The sequence below is a fragment of the Oreochromis niloticus genome, linkage group LG15, assembly GCF_001858045.2.
Source record: "Oreochromis niloticus isolate F11D_XX linkage group LG15, O_niloticus_UMD_NMBU, whole genome shotgun sequence".
Classification (NCBI taxonomy): Eukaryota; Metazoa; Chordata; class Actinopteri; order Cichliformes; family Cichlidae; genus Oreochromis; species Oreochromis niloticus.
Window position 1 is genome coordinate 7601666 of NC_031980.2, and position 20981 is coordinate 7622646.

General features: G+C 39.5%; 1 protein-coding gene across 2 annotated transcripts in view; it reads left to right on the forward strand.

The window, feature by feature from the left end:
- nbas (NBAS subunit of NRZ tethering complex) overlaps positions 1-20981 on the forward strand; it is a 177545-nt gene that overhangs the window by 140513 nt on the left and 16051 nt on the right. For both annotated transcript variants that reach the window (XM_005449591.4, XM_005449592.3), the window contains 2 exons: positions 11143-11282; positions 19847-19994. In XM_005449591.4, the coding sequence (XP_005449648.1) occupies positions 11143-11282; positions 19847-19994 (288 nt within the window). The remainder of the gene's footprint in view (positions 1-11142; positions 11283-19846; positions 19995-20981) is intronic.

Genomic DNA, 20981 nt, shown 5'->3' on the forward strand with positions numbered 1-20981 from the left:
CAAAACTTGCGCAAAACAGTTACCTGAACCAGAAATTGGTTTGGGTGGTTGTCATTTACTTTAACATATTGACGGAATTAGATGCCCAGGTATTTATAAAAAATGCTATCCCCCTTCATGCTGCTCATTTGATAGAAAGGGGGAATTGAGAGTGCTCGTCGTCGTGATTGGCAGTGGTAATAAGATGTGATGAGTGTGGGAGAGAGCTGCCAAGACGGACAGTGATGGTAGCACTCATCATTAACCTGTCGACCACAATGTCACACCGGCAGGTGATGATTTGTTAACCATACACTTCCAGCAGTCACTCAGTTGCAAGGAGGGTACTTGTGAGGAATGAAGGGATGGTGTCATGTGGTGCTGGTCTGCATGCATGTGGTGCGATCTAATAACTGCAGCGTAAATGGAGTTTTTATTTAAAGTTCCACTGACGGTATGAATGAGCTCTGTCTTGAAATATCAGTGTCCTTATTACTTACATCTTTCGACCATGAGGATGATATTTGGGGTTTGTTTTTACAACTGGAGGGAGGACTACCAAACAGTTTTCATCTTCAATGCTACCACCAACGACCGTCACAGGGCTCCTCTCAGTTACCACGACTGGCATGACAGTTTGTATAGTGTGTAGGATTTTGTGTTATGTATTAGCAAAAATGGAATTTAGTTTTCTTAATTATAATACAGTTATTGATGATTATTGTGTTTCATTTCATTCATAGTTCAACTTAATGTAGGCAGCAAGTCATCATCCAGTTAGCCAACCGTTTTGCATTGCTTTGATTGTACAGTATGAACAATTGTAGAAATATGGAAAAACAGACTGAAGGCATACAAAGATTCACATTTTACCTGATATCCTTGGGTCGTTTAGCTCAAGCAATACTGTGCCTCAGTTTTCAAGTATTTGTGGCATTAGTTATTTACCAGTTAACAGTGAATTTGAAGTTTCTATTATATATGCTTGTCTAAAATACTCTATATATTATTTTTTTATATTTAGTGACGTAATATTATATTTAAGTTAGTGATGTCAGCGCGGTGGGGCTGCACGGCGTCAACGCGTTAGTGCAGTTAGCTCTTAACGTGTTAGCGCCGTCCAGCCCCACACACGGGGCGATCCGCAGTAACTCGCTAACGGAGATTTGCCGTGTTAATGCAGTTACGGCGTTAATGTCATTTTAACGAGATTAACGCTGACAGCACTAATTTGAATTTATATATGGGCTGTGCATGATTGTGTTATATAGCACATATATACACAGTTGTCTATACTGTAGTCTATAGCTTGACTGACAGTGCTGTTCATTATAGATTCTAGCCATAGGGTGTTTTGTTAAGGCAGACAGAGGCAGAGCTGCGACTCTATGCCGTTTTTCTAAAATGAACCTCTGATGAAAGTTATTGATGTTGAGAGTTTAAATGGTAATTATTAAACTTTAAAGGAACTTTAAAAAAAAAAAAAACACTCAGAGCTTGACCAGCAGCACTGATTGTTGAGTCTAGGAGTTATTTGTCAGACATCCCCCTTGCTGATTGTGAGTGATTGAGCTGTTTGTCTTCTACACTTACGGACAACTGAGATTTTATTTTTTTGAAGCCATGATTTGATTAATTAATTTAAAAAAAAACTAGTGCATGTTGAAAATGTAAGCATTAATCATCAATCACTGTCATCAGAGCTGTATCTGATGCGTCTGCGGTAGGTTCCTGTCTTGACTGTAATTCGTTTAGTCTGCAGGTAATATATATAAAAGCCTTTTACTGCATTAAGTAGTCGCTCTGTTTCATCGAATGTGAAAAGGAATGACTGCAGAAGTAGACGATAATTTAGTGGAGGTGGTCAACAGCTGTTGAATATTGCAGCCTTTTCATTTTCAGAGACCTGTCAAAAGGAAATATAGATATGAAGACTGCTTTCAGAACTTTGGTTGTCCCCTCAAACCTCCAGCAAGTAAGCAATTACTCCAAGGTTGCTCTGTTAAATCAATAATTAGCCCTCAGCCTATGAACACTTGGGTTTTGTATGGTCTTAGATACTGAAAACATGTGCACCAGTGCCGGAAGTGGATTTTTGTTAAATGTTAAGCAGGCCCCTTATTTCCATATGTTTACTGACCATTTGATCATATTTCTTTTATGTGAAGCTACAAAAGGTATCTACAAACTGCAACATCGCTATGTCCACAATCAGTTTTGAACTAAAAGAAGAAAAAGTAGGGTCATAAATAAGTTTGTAGGGTCCTGGGAATTTGTTTTAACGGAGTAACGAGGCTTAACTTTCTATCATGAGGCAATTGCACAGCCTGATGGGCGGCAACTTGTCTCGGAGCAATCGTTGTCCAACTTGGACTTACTGCAACCGCTCCCAGACAGTCTGCAAATAATTTCTGCCTAATTTATAAAAAGACAGATTCCCAACCTGTTGCAATCAGTCTAGGTCACTCTGGATTGATGAGCACAACTAATCTGCTATGCTTCTGGCTATAAAAGCAAGATTGCTGAGCATCTTTTTGCAGGTAAGTTGTCTTACAGCAACTGCGTCACTGCTTGTGGAGGATTTCCTCAATTTCTGTGAGGTTCTGGGTGAACTCTTGCTGGACTTGCCGATTTATCTTTTGTGGCAAATAACTGCTGTATTATCACAAACAGACTGCATGTAATGGCCAACTTGACCCCATTCAATTGCAAACTTACAGCAGACTAACACCAGCGTATTGCCATTTTATTGTCACCTTATTACCGTCTTGGTTCACCAAGTGCTGCTGTGAAGATGAGATCTGACTGGGAATGGTTGCAGACTTGCTTCCCCATCTTTGAAGAAACTATTTCAAAGGCTGCAAGATCAAAAGCTCATTGCACACAGTTGCAATAATTCTGTTTATCTGGCACTCTACAACTACTGTTGTCCCTAGAGTGATTTTAGCATTAATTGAAGCTTGGCGGTCAGTGGGCTTTCCACCAACAAAATCATCCCAAACATACACACGTGCTCATACACATATGCTCAAGTCAAATAAAGCCTGATTTGGATTTTTTTTTTCTTAAAATGTTGCTTCATGTCAGTCCCTGGATTTAAGTTAAAAATTCCACCAGAATGCTGTCAGAAGTTGAGCAACTACCAAAAACATTTAATGGGGTTAAATCTATGAACAGTATAATGATGTTATTATTGAATACTGACTTTGTAGGTGGAAGAAGTGTAATTATGGGTTTTCTGGAGAATGTTTTATTTATAACACTTTATATTTTTACTATAACAACAATATAAAATATCAACAATTTACAAATTAGTGCAAAAAAGTACATTTCTGTCTTCTTAACATAAACCAACAAAGGAACACCAAAAAAGAAGGTTCCTCTTCTCTGTAGCTTGTGCAACTTTTTGAAGCTGTTTAGATTATGCACTAAAAAAGAGTCTAGTAACTCTTAACCAGCTCACCTGAAAGCACAAAACTTTAATGCTAAGCTTGGTATGACATAGCATGGCCTGGTTGGGCGTCAGAAACATGGGCGAGTGGCATAGGCCCTAAGCCGGCATAGCCAGGTGGCCAATTTAATGAATGGACCATCAGTCTCTAGTCTAGTCACTAGCATTAGAACATGTAGGCAGTGAGGGAGAAAACATACTGTCAACCTCAGGTGCAAATAATGTATTGCCAATTATGACTCTGGGTCATAACAAGAAGAGAGGCAGTTCTTCAAGCCTTGGCACCCACTATACTCTAACATAGCTTCATAGCTTCATGCTCAAGCAATAGCGGTATGTTTACAAACTGTAATAAATGTTATTCCATACCTGTCAGGCACTTAGTAATTACCTCAAAGCTTCTCCTTGCCCTTAAACATCTATGTTGCACTGTACACTGCTTTTAAGGTGGATGTTGACTATCCTCAAAAAAATGGGTAGAAGGCAGGTTTTTCAGTTAAAGGGAAAGGCAGTCCTTTGCATAACTTGTATGCTTTGAGTACCTATAGACCATTTCTTTTAGTGTTGTTTTGTATGCTGACATATGAAATACATTAGCTGACATGTCAAAGCATAAAAAATTACTTTAACAGTAAATAAGACAAAAACTTTAACCCATAAAACCCTGCTCACGTTGGTGCTGTGGCCCGCAATAATAGTGACAATAATGGTATTTTTGTTTGTGTATTTTCATGCTTGAAAAATGAAAGATTTTTACAATTTGTTCAAGTTGATTTAAATATAAGCCTTTTAATAGGGGAATATTACTTTAGTTTTATGTGTACTGAACCAAGTCCTCTTAGTCACTTAACCAACAACAAGCTATTATAGATTTGTTCAGTTCATTTAAAAGGATGGCATAAATTGTAAAATGATAAAATGTACCAAAGACGGCGTATGGGGCTCATTTCATTGGAATATTATGTTTACCCCTGAAGAATTATTGTTTAGCATTGAGGGTATTCATTCTAAAATTATCTACAGTATTACCTTCAAGTGTGTTGAAAGCCGTGCATATTTAACAGACCACAGCTGAACACTTTGATGCTGGAATATTTATTTAGTGGGATCTTATAGCTTAAGGAAAGACTGTGACATATGGTGAAAACTGTTTCACAGGAGTTTATTGAGCTTTGTTTCTTTGGCATTGAATGTTTTTGATTGTGTGTGCACACCTGCGTGCATGTTTGCATGTTTGCATGGTCCTGATTGTGTTTTTGTGTGTGTCTCCCCATTAATGGAGTGAAAGCAGTCTCATGCAAGTGACTCTCAGGAGGAATAAATGACTCCACTTTCATCTGTCTACCCTCTCAAGCACGCTCGCATACACATATAGTTTCTCTTTCTAAAGCAGTAAACGTCATCTGGACTCGTCTGCTGCGGTCTTTTATACTTCATCTCCATTTCTATCCTCTGAGAACTGTATGTGTTTTTTGCCCATGTGGTTTCTGACAATCTTTTTTTTTTTTTTGCTTTGCTATTGATGTGGTCCTATCTCTTTCTCACACACTGGCACTCTTCCTGTCTTTTTTTCCCCTCCTATTTTATTATCATAAGCTGATAGCAGAGTTAGAATGCATTGCAGTTTTTCAATTTGCAAAGCGAAAACCTTTTGGACTACACAACACTGTTTTTGGCAAACTACAACCAACTCTGTGATTACTGTTAGTCTTTTTCAAAAAGGTGAAAGCAGTTTTTTTCAGCTTTAGGAAGATTTACAAGGTATGACATTTCAGTCAATCTTCTAACGCATGTAATGCTGTGTAAGCTTTTAGACGAGACCAAGAGGAGACTGCTGTAGGTTTGAAAGGAAAATGTTTTTCCCATCTCCCTTAAAACAGGAATTTTACCACTCAGCAGTGCAGCTTGTTGATATGTAAGGCTCTCCTTGGCTGTTGTGTCTTCATTTCATAATGTGTCAGATATTCTTCTTGTAAAACAATGCAGACTTTTAAACTTTCAGTTATACTGATCAGTCATGTGAACAACTAAATAAACCCTAACTGCTTCCAAAAAAGGAACGTCTCATATTATACAGCCCTTACTTATCATTTTAAATTTTAAAGTTTATGGCAATACAATTAGAAAAAAAGTGTGGCTTGTTTATAAATGTTAAAAATGTCCTTTGGACAGATGAAAAGAAAATGCCACGTTTGGGGAAAACCAAGCACAGCACAAACGCCTCATACCAACTGCTGAGCTCGGAGGTGCAGGCTCATGATTTGTTTGGGTTTTTTTTGTTTTTTCGGCAGCTGCACGTGAGGACCTTACAGTCACTGACTTGCCCGTGCCAGAGTATTCTAGAGTAAAGTGTGAGGTTTTCTGTCCCACAGTTAAAGATTGGTCCAAACTGGGTCATGCAACAGGATAATGATCCCAAGCAGAGCAGTAAATCTAAAACCGAATGGCTGAGCTGAAGAAGAAAAAAATCAGTGTGTCACAATGAAATGCTGTGGCGTAACCTTGCCCACAAACCCAGATGAACTGAAAAGAAGAGTAGGCCTAGTATCCTCCACAATGTTGTGGCAGAGTGAAGAAGTCATACAGAAGACGATCACTTCGTTATTGCTGCTAAAGGTGGTTCTATGAGCTATTTAATCATAGGGTGGTTCTGCAAGACACAATTTGAAGACTTGCAAAAAGAATTCCAGATTTTTGATTTATCCATCATTGTTTACTGTTATGCAACATTAAATACACTCAGGCAGAAGTTCAGAGGGCAGCAGAATTTGTAGCTATATTTTATATAGGTTTTTCCCTTTGCATGTTAATGATTTAACATATTTGTATTTTCGCTGACAGTGTTTTTGTCTGGATTTCCAGAGCCAAGTCACGATTTCCAATACAGATAGTGTGTGTTATTAATAGAGAATGTGTTATCCTGGAGACCTGAATATCACTGCCGTTCACGCAGTTTTCAGATGTTGGTGAATGCCTCATTTCTATCACTCTGTCCCAACTCTTTTGAAATGTGCTGGCTTCAAATCCATAATTATTTTAAAAAGAGCTTCACTGTTTCTGTTTTCAGTTTTTTTGTACAAAGTTTTTCTAAATCAATGATTTGTCTCGAAACTTCATAGCAAACATTAGTAGATGGAGATGGCCATTTTGCAGTGTCCCATTGCAATTGCATATCAAGAAACACACAAGCAGTTGCAGTTCTTCATCCTGCTGAAAAGGCTGACAGAGGGTAATAAAGCAGCTACTGGTAACTACTCATTGTCATGTTTCATTTACTTCCACCTCCCCCTGTCTGCTTTCTTCATTTCCATGCTTTCTTCTTGCTCTCTATGTTCATGTATATCTTTTTGTTAGCACCGTGGCTACCTCCAGGCACAGTGGGCGAGCATTTAGCATGCTGTTGTCATAATTTAACAGCAGCGTTGGCTGTGCCAGCAGAAAAGAATTGGTTTTTTATACTTAAAATTACACGCAGTTTGTACTTTCACCCTGTGCAACCATTTCTCTCTGTCGGTATTATGGCATATCATATTGTTTGCTGATCTCTCAGTGGGAGCGGCTGCAACTGGTTTACAAGAACTGTGGTGTTAATTTCTGTTTTTTTCCACACTTACTCAATTTGGTTTCAAGGGAAATGTGTGGTAGAATTTTTTTCTTCACCTTATCTGTAATACATAGTATTTCCATGTGATTATTTAAAAGAAATAAAAAAAGAGCCATCCATACTATTTATAACATACGTTTTACTGCCTAAAGTGTCTTTTGCTGCCTCTTCTTTAAAGCTCTACATTACTAAACAACTAAAGCTTTTTCAAGCACTGCTGTTTAAAGCTGCTGTTTTCGGTTGATTTGTTTTATTTTCACACAATAGAGAAATATTGCACAGTGGATATGGTATGGTATTTTTTCCTAATGACCTATAGCAGTTTATGTTTTGCTTGGCTTTAAAAATAAACCATTGTTTCTGCAGCACTGAGATAGTTCTGTGAACATAGTAATGATTCCCACTTATGTGACAGCCGATAAACACAACATTAAGGCCATTCCCCGTGCTTTTCCTTTATCACGCTTACTAAAGCCACATACACAGTAGCGAGGATGGAAAAATCAATGCCTGACCTGCTGTTGCTGTGCTATGATTGGTTCTGTCTTGAGGGGAAAAAAAGAAAAAAATGTTGTTATCCATACAGGAGATCAGTGCTTGATTTTAAAAAGACTATTAAAATTAAAAAGACTTTTTAGAAAGTAGGAATGTGGTGTGTGGGTATTTGCAGCCTTTGTATGCACAGAGGAGATTTACAGACTGCACCACTGGGAATGACACAGATCCACACACCACCTCACGTCTGCAAAACACACACAATTTCTGTTAGTTTCACATGGAAACTAGTTTGATCAAAATCTTTGATGAAATAAAAAAAAATCTCCACACTGATTTGTAATTGCGGTCTGAGTTTGGCTGTGGGCTGTGATTTGATATGTGACTTATAAATATGAAAACGTCCAACATATTTTCTGAACAACTTAAGATGAGAGGGGTGCACAACAACGCAAGATTATTGTATTAACAAGTATGTTAAGCTTAAAGACAGTATCACAAAGTTTACCCTTTTTATCTTCCTACGATAACTTATGATGAGTAAACCTGGTCTAAAGCAGGTTATGTTCAGAATTTCAGTTTAAAATTGCATTTAAAAAAAATAAAAAACACATTTTCAATGACTCGTTTCATTTTTCATTCTCTACTGCAGGAATATGTTTTATTCTTGCAACATGGTGAGCCGCAGCTTAAAGAGGCATACTGTAAAGTTGGTCCACAGCAGAATTTAGGTTTATTTGATGCAGAAATTACATTTATTTGTTTTCATATTCATCCTATATATCAGATTTAATGCCAGATCTATTTTATACAGATGAAATTAAACCTAATAGACCAGAGATTACAAAACTTTACAATGTCTTCACCTTTTTTATTTTTTTGTATGTCAGTGACTGAAGTAGGTTCCAGTTGATTGGTCAGCTTTTTGCCAAAAAATAGAGCTGACAGGTCAAATGCCCCGTTTACCTGAAGCAGATAGCTTGGGTTGACAAAGACAGCTGATAACCAGTGTCATGATACATTTTATCTCTGACTGGGATTTTAGGTTTAGCCAACCCAGCTAACACAAAGAAAGCTTGGCTATTTTAAACTTGTTTAGTAGTACACATCTCATAAAAGCCTGCAAATGAATCAGAGTCAGATTTAGGGTGAGTAGCGCGGGGGCTACAGAGATTTAGGAAACTAATTCTGAAGAAATCTGGGAAGAATTAGCAAAATGTGCTATTTTGAAAGCAAAAGAAAAGAGTGATGAAAGAATTTTCACTGCAGGCAAGCTGGTTTTAAATAATTGTCAAAAAACATAAACTTGATTATTACAGAGCTACCTGCGGGTAATTAAAATGCTTTATTTTGAGCACACCTGATGAATTACTGTTTCCAGGCATTACAGTATTTTGGTGCAACACTTTTGGCGAAGAAGAATAAATAAAATTTGGAACAAGGACAAGGATCCTCGCGGCTTCGCTGCTTGGTAATAAGGGGAAGAATAATCAGAGCAAAGACAATAAGGCTCCGGCAGCTTTGCTCCTTGTAGGGTCTTAATTATCACATGCTATGTTGCCTTGCTGTCTGAAAGCATCAATATTAGGATGGGCAAAGGGTGGGAAGACGTGGAATGCAGATTGAAAGTATCTGACAGTGCTAAACATTTTTTAAATAGTAAAGAGACTTTGATGTACATCATATTTACATTGGTTTATTTCCCTCGCTAATATATTTCATGGCATCTGCCATGTTTCACTCCCCCTCCCTTTTCCGTTTGCCCTCCTGCACTCTGTTCATTGTACAACACCACAGAGGAAATGTTGGTTTTAATCACTAGGCATAATTAATTGACATCCTTCCTTGTTAAGAAAATAAAAGCCTCAGAGCCACAAAGTAATTGACAGAGTTAATTTGGGGGACAACTGTAGGTGAGTTTTGATGTGTGTGTGAGTGGGTAAGTGAGACGATGCGATGTGATAGCTTTTTGTATGTGAAAGAGTTTCTATTTGGATGCATCTGGGTGCTTTGGCCGTTTATCATTTTTCCATTCCAGGGGGAACATATAATCAGAATATTATTGGGGAATCCCAAGGTCTCACATACCCTTGAATTTTCATAGATAATGAATAAATGTGTCCGTAAAACTTTAAAAAGGCATCAATAGTTCGAAAGTGTTCAGTATTCATAATGCATTAAAGCAGTAATAATGATGAACAAGCTCTGGGTTGCAGTTTACATTCAGTGATGGATTTGAGAGCTTTAGATTGCAGTGAGAGCTTTTTACAGGTAGTTAAGATTCCATTTCTGTTTCCCAAGTGACCTCCATTTCCAGAAGGTCCAGAGCTTAAGCTTTACTCATTTATTGCTCCATCCTCCATCGCAAGGCAATTGACTACAACACTGGGCATGTATCTGTTATGCTGCCAGTGGTTTAGTGCATGATTAGACATTTATAACATGTCTCAGAAGAACTTTAGTCGATTGCCACAACTTTTGCTGCTGACTTTGGGTAAATCCTTAAGAAAAGCTGTTTATAACAGCATTGTGCATTGCAGTAAAAATATGTTTCTGTATATTTTTGAGGGTGATTTTTCCATTATAGCATATTTTCGAATGATTCGGGGTTCATTTTTTTCCCTTGGCTGTATATGAGTGCTTTAGAGCTAGATGTCGGCCAATAAACGAGTGGGATCTGTGCCGTATGCATGGATTTAAAACCATTATACAAGTAAAGTATCGCTAGGAATTGAATACAAATCCAGTCGTATAAATGTGAGCGCTCCACCAAGGCTGACACCGTTCCCTGAGTCTGGCTGCTAGTGATGCATGTGTGTGCGTACATGTGTTTGTGTGTGTGACACAGCCTGTCTTGCAGCAGCCTTGCTTTGGCAGGTCATAGTTTTCCCCTCAGAAATCAGCCGCTCTCTGAACTGTTAAATCACACTAGAAGCCAACCTTTGAGAAGAAAATTAATTACTTTCCCTCCACTCCCTCCTCCTCCCTCTCCTCCTCCTCTCATTTCTTCCATATTATCCCTCCCTCATTCCTTTTCATTCTCTTTTCTCACATTCTTTCCCCTCAGTCGTTGTTTGTTTTTTCGAATAAAGTTGGCCACAGGTGACTTTTTTTTTTTTGTAAAATAACAATGAAATGTGCCATTACTCTTAAAGCTTTATTCTTTCCGTTCGCTGCCTTTGAAGCTTTGAAGTGTTTGATGGAGCTCTAGATTGACTGCGTGTGACTGTGCAGTTCATTCGCATCTTGCTTTGGCAGGAATATCGTGCCCACAATCTTTAGTGAAATCATTATGTTGTCAAGTTTGTTGAGAGCTTTCTTAATTTGAAATCAATGAAAGGTGCTCTATCCATTTATGCGTATGGTGTGTAGTGGAAATAGCCCACGTACCTGATGACTAAGATGAGGGTCTCAGTGGATGATGCTGGCATTTGCTGTTATGTTTATCATCAATGATACACATAAGGCAGAATTTTAACAGAAACAGGCATGCTCGATGTTCAGTGTCCTGGGTAAAGCTCGCAATCAATGTTCTCGTAGCTACCATTTTGTTTTCATTCCAAATTGATTTGCCTTCCTCACAACCCGGTTTCTCTTTTTGCCTTTTTCTCAGATCCAGATAGAGGATGTGGAGAATGAAGAAAAACGATACAACCTTTTCCAGGAGCTGTTGGAAGCGGCGCAGAAGTGGGAAGACTTTCAGTTGCTAATTCTTCTCCTGCAAGCATGGCCACCTATGATGAAAGAGGAAGTGTAAGACAAACGTCCATCTTATGTCGTGAATGATTTAACAGTGATGATTTAACAGGACCATGCTGTCATGGCTTCTATAAAGACTGATTATCAGTTCTTTTTAAAAAAGTTAAGTATTGTAAGTGTTTAAAAACAACCGTGGAGTAGTGAAGACTTATGTGCTGAACCTTATCTTTGACAGAGCCAGGCTAGCTGCGCATCCTTCCAGTAAACTATGTGAGCTCTGCTGTTGGCTCTTGTCTAAAGTTCAGTGGACTGAATATGAGACAGAGCAGAATTAACTGTCAGCAAGAAAAGAAAAATGCATCAAATTGTTTCTTTGAGCACATCTATTATGGTTGTTGCATACTTTTTAAATGTTTTTTCAATCATGTTTATAGTTTTTTATGGCTGTGTCCGTGTTTTGCAAAAATCTTACATCTAATTTCTTTATATTTTTCTTCCAAGCTGCCAGACTTTCTTATAATTTTTAATGTGGTCTTGAGCAGTATTTTTCTCTGGATGTTGGCTTCTTTATCCACACATTTTCAGTCCAGTCCATGTACCTGACAATTCAAAGAATGTTTAAAAAAAAAAAAAAAAAAAAAAAAAAATATATATATATATATATATATACAGGGGTGCACATAAGTGGTCCGCAGGTGTGCATTCGCTGTCGAAATAAAAGACACGCACCAGATAAGAAGTTGCAACGCGCGTTCGCGTACATATAAAAGGGACTGTTTTTGTCCGCTACAGTGGGATTTTCACGGCATATTCTGCACCACATCTCTGTGCGTTCATCATTTGTTTGAAGCCAGCTCACCTCCTGCAACCACTTTTCCGAGAATACGCGCTTCTTTTGCGGTTCGGACTCCTTCTGACATTTCTTTGGAGGTGGAGGAACGCCAAAGTAATTGCTTAAAGGAGCTTGCTTCTTCGACGTCTTTAAGAGTTCTAAACAAATATCTGTCCTTCTCTAGAAAATCTTAAGTACGCAAACGCGCGTTGCAACTTCCTATCTGGTGCGCGTCTTTTATTTTGACAGCGAATGCGCACCTGCGGACCACTTATGCGCACCCCTGTATATATATTTGTTAAGCCATTTAACCTGCTGATCGTTCAAGGGATGAACAGACAATCCAAAATTATCAACTGAAATTGTCTGTTATGTGTGTGCACATAACTGCACCTAATTCTCAATTTTCTAGTAGAATATAAAGAAGCAAGAAGTGAGTGGGTCAAGACTTTTGCACAGTACTGTGTGAAAGTTTCTTTCCCCCTTTTTTTGTAATTATATCTGAAATGTCACTATGTGCTCAGAAATACCAAAGAGGCAATTTCTAGGAAAATATTTTACAAGTACTGAAAACCTTAGACACTACACCAACATAAATATCCAATAATGCAGTGCATTAGTGTAGCATATAATGGTGCTGGGTGGAGTAACTCTTCATTTTAAGTGTTTAAATATATGGTGCTTCATGGCAATACATACGTCTTTTCCAATTTGTTCATCATTACTTGCTACATCTTAAATAAGGTCGAGTTACCATGGTAACATGTCTCCAGAAGGCAATATGACTCTTAGGAAGGCACGTGAATGGACTAAGTAGTGGAGTTATAATGTGTTGACAATAGTATTCATATTCCATACATGGTGCATGGTATGGGATTTCTCACAATGCCATGTTGTTAGCCTTATTATTCACACGTTCATATGTACTGGATTAAAACTCAAACATGTAAATATTTCATTGTCTGTGGTTTGGAGGTAGTAATTAAAATATCCCGTTGATGCTGATTGTGTGGAGAATACCATTAGTGTAGCGGCTGATATGGTGTCAATTAATTTTCTCTCATTTTTGTCGCCTCTCTCTGCTGGTGCCCTCTCAGCATCTTCAGTGAATTTAAAGTTAAAAATATAAGTGCTGTTTCACTGCTTTGGGTCAAAGCAGCCACTTAAAATGAGTGATTCTGTGTGTTTTGTTGCTTCACAAACACCCATAGACACTTTTTAAAATGTAGTTTCTTTATTAGATTTGTTGCTTTGGGAAATGGGAACGCATGAGGACACAGACATTTTAATGGGCAACTTCTATGGACTGCCTTTGCATTTTACTAAGAGCTGGAATTGAAAATGGTGTCTTTTATCTCCTAGATGCTGTGTACATAGACTTTTAGACTCGGAAATCACAGAGCCTCGGGCTCTGGGCTTCTTGCACCAGCTGATGTCTTATGAGCCACAGTAAGGGTTGGCTATATTATCGATAAACCCTAATGATGTGATTGCTCTTCCCCTGCTCCATTGTTCTCAATTAAAAGCGAGCCGTTCTTTGAGGACCACAGAGACAAACTGGTTAATGCTCCTTGGATTTTATCCTTCCAGCTCAATCAAAGCAAGGTTCTTTTGCAGTAGTTGTAATACACTCGTGATGACTTGAAACTTTATTTATAAAGGTGTGTTTATTTTATAAGTGTGTGTAGGATCAGTCCAACTGTGCCTTCACAGTTAACTTAAAGTGCAAAAAATTAAGACAGGAAGCTCAGAGAAAAGCTTTCAGGATCAGACATTCAATGTTGGGATCTACTGTATGCCAGTTAGGGGCTTCGATATTTCAGGGAAATTTTTGACAATGATATTTATGATATTATAGAAAAAAATGTAGTGAACAAGTATTGGTGATTGCAGCTCTCAGACAGGAGCATTTTTTGTGCAAACAAAACAAAGAGCATTCTCCATCCTCCTCCTCCAGTGAGTTACAGTCACTGATGGCAGACTACGTAATTCATAGTATAAATCTATTGACTCAAGGTGCCAGTAAGAGCAGCAGCAGCATTATAGTATCACATTAGTGAAACAGCATTATATACAGTGACAAATGTAAACGCATAAGTAGCGTGCTTAATACTTTAGTTTAAAAGTAACAATATGTAAAGTAACCAGGATGCTTTATCTTGGATAGAGCTTTTTTACAGGTTGTTTATGTCATGGTCCTGGGTCAGTGACCCAGTGTTTTGTAGCTGTTTCATTTGTGTTTCTTGATTATTTGTTATTTAGGGTTGTCGCTGTTAATATGTCTGTGAAGATTCTCAGTCATCCAGGTCATCGTAGTCAAAGGAGTTTGCAAAGAAAAGCGTCTGGACTTCTTTAAGTTGCTTGAAGACGTTTCACCTCTCATCCGAGAAGCTTCTTCAGTTCTAAGGTCAAATGGCCGAGAGTCCCAGATTTAAACCCAGTGGGAGTATCCCCCCCAAGGAGGGCTTGTGAAGTGGCTGTTTGGTCTCTCCAATGTAGAGGTCTGGGCATTCCTCGCTGCACTGTACAGCATACACCACGTTGTTCAGTCTGTGTTTAGGAGTTTTGGCAACCTCAACATTGAAGTTTACCGGAAGCCCACACACACAGACCAGTACCTCCTCTTTGACTCCCATCACCCTCTGGAACACAAACTTGGAGTAATTAGGACCCTACACCACCGGGCAGAACATGTTCCCTCTAAGCCTGAGGGAAAAAAGAAGGAACACACACATGTAAAGGAAGCACTGAAAACATGTGGTTATCCTAACTGGGCATTCATAAAGTCAGCAAAGAGCCACAGAAAAGAAGATCAGACACCAGCGAGGGAGGATAAGAAAGACAGACGCAACAACGTTGTCATCCCCTATGTAGCCGGTGTATCAGAGAAACTCAGGAGAGTTTTCTCCAAGCACGACATCCCAGTGTACTTCAGACCCAGCAACACACTCAGACAGAAACTGGTTCACCCGAAAGACAAAACTCCAAAACACAGACTGAACAACGTGGTGTATGCTGTACAGTGCAGCGAGGAATGCCCAGACCTCTACATTGGAGAGACCAAACAGCCACTTCACAAGCGCATGGCACAACATAGAAGAGCCACCTCCACAGGACAAGACTCAGCAGTCCACCTGCATCTTAAGGATAAAGGTCACTCTTTCGAGGATGCCAATGTTCACATATTGGACAGAGAGGACAGATGGTTTGAAAGAGGAGTGAAAGAGGCCATCTATGTCCACTGTGAGCGACCATCTTTGAACAGAGGCGGTGGTTTACGACATCAACTGTCTGCCATCTATAATCCAGTTTTGAGTTCCCTCCCCAGACGCCTTAACGCCCACTCACATCCTGGGCCATCTGACCTCAGGAATTCACATGACAAGGTGGGGCCAGGTTTCACAATGGGCTCACCCGAAACCCTGGCTGATTAGGTCCCACACCCGCTTTCACACCTTGGCGCATGTGATTAGAGGATCACCAGGGGGTCCTTTGTCCCTCCTTGGGGGGATACTCCCACTGGGTTTAAATCTGGGACTCTCGGCCATTTGACCTTAGAACTGAAGAAGCTTCTCGGATGAGAGGTGAAACGTCTTCAAGCAACTTAAAGAAGTCCAGACGCTTTTCTTTGCAAACTCCTTTGACGTCGCTGTTAATATTTTTGGTTCTGTTCTAGTAATTCTTGTTCTCAGGTTTTGTATTTTGAGCTCCTTCTGTTTTGTGTGACTGTGCCTGCCCTGGTCCCCACGTCTCCGTGTTTCCTCCCTGTTGCCAAGTCTGATGTCTTAGTGTTAAGCTTGTGCCTGTGCTTACCTCTTGCATTTCCTGTTTTTACTTTGAAGGTCCATGTCTTATGTGAATGTGTTTCACTTGCTTCCCTAGTCTCGTTAGCCCTGATTTCTCCCAGCTGTGTTTCCCTCCTGTCTCCTATTCCCTGATTAGTCCACTGTGTGTATAAGCCCTGTGTTTTCTCCTGCTTGCTGCTCCTTCGTCTGCGTTGTCTCCCCCGAGTAACCTCCGTGAGTTTCCCCTTCCGTGGATTCAGGTTTCAGTTCAGTTTCATTAGTTTTCCCAGTTTAGAGTTTCCTTAGTTTCTGCATGTGCCATCTCCGCTCCTGTTGTGTTCTCCACTCAGCTCGCTCTCATCACAACCCATCGGCCTGCATTTGGGTCCTTACCTCACCTCCACACGGCTTGCCTCGTCAGCCGTGACAGTTTATAGCCCTCATTTTCTCCATGTAAACACATCAGTCATTTCCATTCAGCATTTGCTCCTCCTATCATATAAAATGCAACTAACACGTGCTCCAGCGATACTCAGCTTGGTCCATTTTTGACTTCTGGGCTGCTGGTATTACTGCTTTATGTGCCTTCATAACCTGGTTGTACCCAACAGTTTGTTTTTGCCTCAACTGGTAAAAAATACTTGATGTTTTTAGCTGTAAAGCGACCAGTTTTCTTGCATATTGTACAAGTGTTGCCTAAATATTCTACTTTAGAGGTTGCTGAAGTAGCTCCCTTTTTACTAAATCATCATTGGAGGCCGACACGGCTCTCGCTCTTAAACATGCTTGTCTTGTTGTTGTGCTCGCATGGCGAAGCTATATCATTAATATTTTAATATGAAACAGTTTAATTACACAAAAATTTATACCGGTATCACGCACGCTACGATGTGGTACAGCTCTAATGCTGGTCAGTCTTCAGTTTAAGCTTGGAAAGTGTCATAACCCCAGTTATGACAAATGTTTCAGCGAAATAAGAGTAAAAGCTTTCATTTCCACCACAGCTGGAGGACTGTGGAAATTAGGCACGTAAGCCCATTGTTGTTCAAGATTGAATGGATCCAATGAATTAGTTCAGATGTTTGATGATTATCTGTTTATGCTCAGTCGCGTTAAAAACAAGCAGCAGGTTAACAGCGTGTTAACACGTGCGTTCCTTTTTAAATGTCTCTTTTTGTCAAGAAGGCAGTAAGCATTATCCACCTCTCATTCTCGTAGTGTGCCTGTTGACTTCTGTTTTATATAAATACTGTACAGTGTTTGATCAGCGGCTGTCTTCCAGTACAGCAAACTTTGACTCCACAGTTTCATCTGCTGAAAAGCAGGTAAAGCTTCTGAGTCTCTGGGAAAGCTCTGACTGTGGACATAGGCAATTACTGTAGATACAAACTAGTGAAGAATAGATTTTTATTTTATTTTTTATCCGGACTCTTTTGTCTGTCAGTTTGAGTCATCTTCAAGCTCATGATGTCCATAAAGTACAAAAGAGGATAAAGTTGGTTGTGAATGGGGAAACAAATAAGTGGGAGATGAAAACAGTTTCCAACAGAAGAACATATTTTTTTTAGGCTTTAGTTAGTTTAATTGACAAAATGAAAAACATTATTCAACAGTCCATTTGTAATGGACACCAGGGATGTCATTAGATGTGTCAGACTGATGTAAAAAGCCAACACACACACACACATACATATTCAAAAGAGAAGCACTGGAAGAGATAGGATTAGGGTTTGTTCAACTCTGCTGCTTCAAGGTCACCCCGATTTCCAATGAAACTCCACTGCTTTTGTGAGCCTGATAGCTACAGTCGGACCGCTGGGACAGTCAGCTATAATCATTTGTTTTAACCGCAGACTGTTTTATCTGTTGTCTTGTTGCATCTGTCTTGTACATTCAAATGTGAGCATAAAATCAGCCTGTACATGTCTTTGTGGTTTTTTCTCGTTTGTTTTGGCATCCATACTTTGTTAATTTGCTACAACATGAATAAACAGCAACTGCGCTGTAATGTACTTACTCCAAGCCCGAAATTCTACTCAGAGCCACATCTGCTCTGCATATTTTTTTCTTTCTTTTTGGTGCAGTGATGGCTACACATGGAGCTCATAATTTGGAACACAAAACTCAGAATAGCTTAACCTTCAAACGCCTCATTTTAGATGCTGACTGCATGAGGACTTTATCTCTGTGCAGAACACATGGTTAACCTTAACTACTTGTCTGACTCAGCACTTAATCCTGGTCGGGATGGAAGTGTGCCATTGTGTGTGTGTGCGTGTCAGTCTGAGGATTTGCTTCAGTGAGACCATAAGAGGTTGTTTTGGGAGCCATACTGAGTGTTGCATCTAAAAAGCTTTTCCCTTAGTCTGTCCGCATAAACTGAGTCATGATTCAAAGCACGAATGGAGGCTGGCTGTGACTCACACTGCACCCTTTGACAGATTTGGCGAGCACGCAGACGCTCAAATAGTCGCATGCAGCAGTACCTTCCTGTCCCCTGGAAAAGCACAGGAAGCAGTAGGGTGCCAGTAGCACAAGCGGATTCTGTTTGTTCCCATGGCCGTATCATCCAAAGGTGAAGCAGCTTGTCTGGACAAGACACCCCGGAAGTGAGATGGAGAGCTGCCTCTTCAGCTAACAGACAGACACAGGAGCCCTGCTGTTTTCCCTGCTGTCTCTTTATCGCGCTCTGTCTCTTTATTTTGACGGGCCTTTCCGTCGTTCACTGACACTCTGTTGTTTTGCAGAGATGCTCACACACTTACAAGCCTACTTAAGAAAATGCTTAACCTCCTAATCCGACTCTAGAGTTTCTGCTTCCCATCATATGACCAAAGATTGGTCCGAATGCAAAACATTATCATTTGATACAAAGCACACATTCATATCAGATTCCTCATGATCTCCTCTTCCTTTGCTCTCCCCTCAATATTTCATGCACTGCTTGTCATTTTAATCACATACACAACTTCCAGCAGCACTGACGTGTCAACATGTATTTTCGAAGCACTCGAAGTGCCTCTACTTTTCTAACCAGTTCAGAATTTATTTTTTTTTCTCCATACATTGTATTAATATTTACAACCTCACCAGGACTCAGAAATGTGCTTTGATTCCCCTCGTGTAGCCTGATGCAGATATAATGAGGCTTTGGTTTTGCATTAGACTACAACCTCCGCAGCCACTAAAATTAATAACTGTTGGCAGTTACAGAGGCACTAATCTGACTCTGTGCCATGCTAAGGGTAATAGTAATAAAATTAATTACTTCAACAGGGTCAATGCATCAGTCGTGGCATATTTAAACCGATAATGAGTTGTTCCATGGTTTTTGATTTTTGTCTTCCATCCCCCCGTGACCGATACGTATTGATAAAGATCCATGAAGGTTACACTGGCGTTTGCCGGCTTTGGCTGGGGGCGCGCATTTGCTCTAGAGGCGCTAGCAAAGGTCTTAAGAGCTAATGAAAGATTGTGTAAATAGAGTGATGCCTGTCACTGGCATTAACTCAGAGGTGAGGGAAAATATAGCGTGCAGGTGTTTTAATTGCGTGAGAACATGGACTTACATGTCAGTGTTGGAATGAATTTGTTTATCTTTAGACTTCTTGATCACCCTCTCTGCTTACTTGACAGCCTGAGATTTGAATGGAAGTTGATGCTGTTGTTTTTGTTTGCATTTTTTTTTGCACATTTTTGTACACTTTGATGTATACGCAGTGATCATCTGCCAGTTGCTGTCTCACAGTATTACCATTTGGTCACATGGGGGTACGTACATAGGAATAGATGAACAGCATTAGAGTAATTTTACATGTTACACTTTTGTTCTTTTCCTACTTTTCTTGACATGAAGACACTATCAAAGGCAGCTGTTTTCCCTGTGTACTGTTTACCAGTGCATTTCCTCTTTATGTCAATCAGAGAGGACAAAGAAGCTCAACACAACTCTACACACACAGACACACATTTGTAAGTCTTTGTTTCTCTCTTGTCTGCAGGGCACAGTCAGAGCATAACCCCTGGGTGGTGCTAACCTCAGCCTTACTGACCTGCTGCAAGGGATCAGAGGTCAAAACAGACCTGGGTCAGCAGGTTGTCACCATGGTGAGATCCCTCTATAACAGCAAACACAAGCTCCCTGTGCAGGTAATCAGATAATACTCTGTATTTTTGTTTGTGAATCTCTAGCCTTTTCCTCGTTGCAGTAATCTTGAAAGTGTGTTAAAGCAGTAAATCTTTATTTGTTTCAGCAAAATTAAATGGATATGGAAATACATTCACCAAAGTACTGCATAAGAGTTCTCTTTTACTCACCTGTACCTCTGGATAAAATGAAAATAACAGCAGAAGAAAATTCATTTTTTATTTAATGCCAGCAACACCTTTCGCTCCAGTTAAAACAAGGGCATGTTTACCACTGCGTTGCATCATCTTTTCTTTTAATAACACATAAAAAGCATTTGGAAACTGAGGATACTATTGTAGTGTTGAAAGTGAACTTTGTTTCCTCCCATTCTTGCTTGCTGTGGGAGTTCTCTTCTTAACAGATCAGGCTTCTTTTGTCATATTATTTTTATTCAGCTTCAAAGTGTGACAAATATCGTCAGTGCTTGAAAGACCTGGATTGCAGACAGGCCATTTTAGCACTTGCAGCTCTTTGAATTCACAGCTGCAGAAGTATGTATGGGAGAGTCTTGCTGAAACAAGCAAGAACATCTGAAAGACAGTATATGTAGACCGGTACAGCAACATTAACCCTCCTCCTACTGTATTTCACATACACAGACTAATCGCTGTAACCTTAAGAATAATTTACTGCAAGAAGCAAATATAATTGCAAAGCAGTATTAGTTATGTAATTAATATTACGTCTATTACAGCTCGGTAATACAGAGGTAATGGTAGGGTAATAAGGGGGAAACAAGTGTAATAGTGTGGTAATTTCTAAGTTATTATTATGCAATTACCAAAGTAATAACCATGTAATATCCAAGTAATATCATGGTACTAACAGTGGTTACAGTTGAGTAATATTACCCTGAAATTTATGTAATTGGATAATAAGAGCCCCAAAACTGGGGGTAACAATGTGGAAATAGAGCTTGGTAATAAAGTGGTAATAGTAGGGTAACA